This window comes from Quercus robur, chromosome 3 (genome assembly GCF_932294415.1).
Source record: "Quercus robur chromosome 3, dhQueRobu3.1, whole genome shotgun sequence".
NCBI lineage: Eukaryota > Viridiplantae > Streptophyta > Magnoliopsida > Fagales > Fagaceae > Quercus > Quercus robur.
In genome coordinates, this window is record NC_065536.1 from 66,834,655 (window position 1) to 66,839,154 (window position 4,500).

Sequence of the window (4,500 nt, forward strand, 5' to 3'; positions counted from 1 at the left end):
AAAATTAATCATTATACTTTTAGTAGTATAAAAAAAAAATGCCATTGCCATGAACTCTTTCTCAGATTTTGAGTTAAGACTTTTTAATAAAATCTCAGTAATTTTAATAGCAACAAAGAAAGGAAGAGATTTTTTAAGTAACAAAAATGAGTAAATAAAGAATTTTGAAACACGGAACAAAAGTTGAGTACGAAATATATATAATTAAACCTTCTCTCTCTCTCTCTCTCTAAAACCACTTCATTAGATCTTCTATGCATTGAACTAGATAAAATGGTGACCTATATTTTAAAAATGGGACCGGACTAGCCAGTCCGACCGGTTGAACTAAGAACCAAAGGCCAATTTAGTCTGAAAAAAGGCCCAAAACATGTGAAAACCAATCAACAATCCGAAAAAACCAGTCAAAAATCGAGTTGAACTGGGAATTTTGAAAAAAAAAAGGTTCGGCTCTCGGTTCAGTTTTTAAATTCATGATGGTGACGCATTTCCCAAAATACCCTGTCCAAAGAAGGGACAGAGACAAAACACCCAACACCAACGTATCCTAATCCTTATCCCCCTTGGGCCTTGGCATCCCTAAAAATATTGGTTTTGGATCCATTAAACAAAACCATAACATTTTCGCCTAGGCCCACTCCAACACCTCTACTCAAAATTAGGGCTGGCCCAACAAAATCCCCCAATAGCAGTACCTACTAACACTCGCAGCTCTGCTCTGAATCAGACCCCAAAAACCCTAAAAAACAAAAATTGATCCCAGAAAAAGAAAAACACTGGAAACACTTTTTACAAAATTTACTGCAACAACACCACAAAATCTAAAAAACAGTGCTTTTTTTTTTTTTTTTTTTTCTCTGTTTGTGTGTGAAATAAAAAATTAAAATTAAAAAAAAAAAATGAAAGAAATTGAGAGTGGAGGAGGGAAAGGAAGGGACGAAGAGCAAGACGGAATGTCCGTACACTCTCCTTGCAAAGCTCCTCCTTCCTCTGCTTCTTCTCTCCCCAAGGTATCAATTCCTTTCTCTCTCTAAATATTGTTTTTTTTTTTTTTGGTGATTGAATGGTGAATCTTTTAGGAGCAATCGCAGGTGGAATTGGAGCTTAGGCTGTTGGAAGCTCTCGAAATTTACCCACCTTTTAAATTACAAGGCAGGTTTATCCTATTTTTTCTTATTTTTTTTAATTTTTAATTTTAACTTTATAAATTTTCTATGTTTCTTTATCTGGGTTATTTATTTATGTGTTGGTGAATTGGTGTTGAATTTCTTATTCTGAAGAAATGAGAAAGGAGAAAAAATATTTTAAGCAATATATTGCACAAAAAAAAAAAAAAAAGGAAGCTAATTTAGAAATTCAGTTATTTAAATTTCATATATTTTTTTTAAATTTTCAATTTAGTCCTTTAGCTTTAATTCTTTTGCAATCTAGTCCTTCTGTTTAATCAGCATCGTTTTGTCCACCAAATATTGAAATGAATGGCGAGATTGGATGGGAGTAGAAGGAAAGGGCTAAATTGAAAATTGATTAAAGTTAAAAGACTGGAGTGAAAAAAAAAAAAAGGTTGAAATTTGAAGGATTGAATTACAAATAGGTCAAAATTAGAGGGTGTAATTTATAGTTTAGTGAAAAATTAAGTATTTAAGTGTTTCTTTAAAATTTTTAAGAATATTATATGAACCATCAATTATGTCCCAATGGAAAGCTGTGTCATTGAGTTTGAAACATGAAGGTTCAATTTGTGTTTCAGGGGTGTGTGTGAGTTTGAGACAGTTTTCTTGATTGCTATTTGTCTTTGGTGAGACAGTTTTCTTGAAACATTTGATATGTCATGCTTGAAGATAGTTTGAAGGGTTTAATGAACTTTGGATGAGAAATGAATGTAAGAGCATCGGCTTCTTGTTTGTGTTTTTTTTTTTTTTTTTTGCCAATGAATGGTTTGGTGACAATCCAAGCAAAATCATATGGCCAATGAAATCACATGAAATAATTTAATTGGGAAATTTAAGGTATAGCACCTAAAGAACCATATCTAACTTTGTTCTTTTGTTTCTAAGTTATAGCATCAAAGCTTTCCAGTTCAAACTATAACCAACTTGAACATTTCCATGAAGATGGTTTTGAAATGCAACATTGTTTGTATGTATGTATGTAACAATTGGCATAGAAAAAACACTGAATGAGGGGTATGTTATGATACAATTCCTCAGAGGAATGCAGAAATGAGGTTATCTGCTCTCCTTGGTTAAGTGTTGCTGTCTCCATGTATTGAAGATTTCTGTGATGTTCTACTTTAACCCAAAAAGGAATTAAGCAGATTATCAATTTATGAATTGAAGGAAGCATGGCATGTTTAAAAGCAACTTATATTATTTGATATATGACATTGAGGATTTTATATTATAGCAAAGGTTCGATCAGTGTATTTTTCTCCATACTTGGGCAGCAGTTTTTTATTTTATTAATTGACAATGATGAAATAGCAAAGAGCTGATTAATGACTCCCAATGAACTCATATATGGTCTGGTTTTGGCAGAAAATCTTGAGTATTTGTATCCATTTTTTGTTTTTGTTGAATTAAATTTACAACCTGGTACATATAGAATCTGATGGCTTAGGTCAATTTAAGGGGTACTGTAATAACTTTCATATTGTCAAGAAAAAATTCCTCTATCATGTAATGCACTTGTTATTATTAAGAAAATTAAGGTACATCAACTTCCGTTTGTGTTCTTACCTTATTAGTATATCTAGCAATGGATGAGCACTCAACAAATTGTTTCCATGCAGGGATACATCGTCACTTTGTCCTCTTTGGTTTGATGGAATTTCTTCGGAAAAGGTTTCTTTTGTCTCAAAAATCTCTTTTGTTCAAAACTATACGATGGTTTTGGAGCACAGATTTTTGTGAACATTCATTTTCTGGTACATGCTCTTAAAATATTTAAGTTCTTGTCACAGCTTTGATCGACCGTTTTCTTCGGATGAGGTCCTGCAGTTACTGGATCGTTTCTACAACTTAGAATTGCTGGTATTTATTAATTTAAATGATACATATCTTTTTCTTCTCCCATACTGCCATCAATTGCTATGAACTCATTTTTATACACAAAAAGAAAATCAATGGACCTCTCTTTTTCGAATTCTCCTTCCCATTTTCCTTTTTCTCTTAACTTTCTAAACCCCATGTAAATTAGTAACTATTTGTCACTCAATCAAATTTTGCAGTTCAAATGTTGCAAATATTAAAATACCTAGTTATCTACTTATCTTTTGGTTTAATGGTATTTTGGTAACCATGCTTTTATGCATTGCAATGCTTGATGACCAACGTGGTGTTCATAAAATAAAGTGTAGCTCAGGTGAAGATGTAGGCATACATAAATGAAGTGTTAGAATAATTAGATACTAGGTGAGAACATATGAAAGTAAATGTAGCTGATAGACATGCAAAGCTCTTTGTTGGAGGTTACTAAGGATAAAGAGCAAGAATGAATTAGAAGAATAAATTACACACATAGATTTGGAAACATGAATTTCTTAATTGCAAATATGCAATTTTGAAATATGCATTTGTAAATATGCATTCTAGAAAATCCCCCTGCCCCTATCTATTTGATTTTTTGTTTCAAGAGCTGATCCATTAATTTACATGTTGATCTTGCTCTTTTCTGTTCTTTTAAATTTCAGAAACCAGATGATGAAGATGTGGAACTCCTGAATCATGAGGAAGATTTTTGCTTGCCTCAAAGTTATTTCATCAAGGAAGAGTCGTAACTCACAATTTTGGTATATATACATGTTTTGTTTAAACTTGTTTGTTCAGCCTCTGATGTATGATGGCTGTATCCGTTGCACCTATTTCCTTTTTTTCTTTTTTTTCTTTTTTGTGGTAGATTGTACAGTGGCAGTTTTGTCTGTCTTTTATCTTAATCTAACTCATAATGGTTAGGTGCAAACTTGATGAGCAATCGATGTTGCTTTAAAATCTTCAATAGGGTTAGCGTGTTGATATAGTTCTTGTAGTTGCCTCTTATATGGGTTTCCTCTCTGTCGAGTTGAAACTATGATTGATGCAGAGCCATAGCGAGTAGCCAAACTTTTGCAAGTGACGAGTTTTCTATTCAGATAATGATTTTCTCGTAGAAAGAGTTGAACCAGCATGTAATGAGGCAAGAGTATCTGTTCCTTGAGTCAAGTCAACTAATTCTAAACAAGTCACTGCAGACTTTGATCTTTTGTTGATGCTTTGGAAACTAAAGTTGCAGCTTAGTTTTAATGGAGGTGGGTTTAGTTTACCAATCAGTTTGACATAATGAGGGCTTAGAAACTATCATTTGGTTGGAAATCCCCTTCAATGAGTCATTTATCATTTAACTTTAGCATGAGCTGCCCAAATTATTTTGTCACCAATCCCACAAGGATCGTTGTTTTCCATGTTTAAACTAATGGCAATAGTGAAGTTCACAAGATTAGTCCCTATTTTCGTGTGTGAATTG

At 32.8% G+C, this 4,500-nt stretch overlaps 1 protein-coding gene across 2 annotated transcripts; it reads left to right on the top strand.

Annotated features, from left to right (window-relative positions):
• The first annotated feature begins 688 nt into the window (after positions 1-688).
• On the top strand, positions 689-3,996 carry LOC126719003 (uncharacterized). Of its 2 annotated transcripts, none has more exons than XM_050421473.1 (5): positions 689-1,010; positions 1,080-1,152; positions 2,792-2,843; positions 2,963-3,032; positions 3,692-3,996. In XM_050421473.1, exons 1-5 carry the CDS (start codon positions 900-902, stop codon positions 3,776-3,778), a joined length of 393 nt encoding a protein of 130 aa, XP_050277430.1. In that variant the 5' UTR covers positions 689-899; the 3' UTR covers positions 3,779-3,996. The 2 variants fall into 2 exon arrangements, with proteins under 2 accessions (XP_050277430.1, XP_050277431.1); XM_050421474.1 differs by having other exon boundaries at positions 691-1,010; positions 1,092-1,152.
• Positions 3,997-4,500: the final 504 nt, after the last annotated feature.

Bases quoted from the DNA above. Each gene is read 5' to 3' on its own strand.
- LOC126719003 (XM_050421473.1), top strand. From the start codon at position 900: ATGAAAGAAATTGAGAGTGGAGGAGGGAAAGGAAGGGACGAAGAGCAA. The intron at 2,844-2,962 runs GTTTCTTTTGTC...TTCTTGTCACAG, and splicing joins ATGGAATTTCTTCGGAAAAG to CTTTGATCGACCGTTTTCTT. The intron at 3,033-3,691 runs GTATTTATTAAT...TTTAAATTTCAG, and splicing joins TCTACAACTTAGAATTGCTG to AAACCAGATGATGAAGATGT.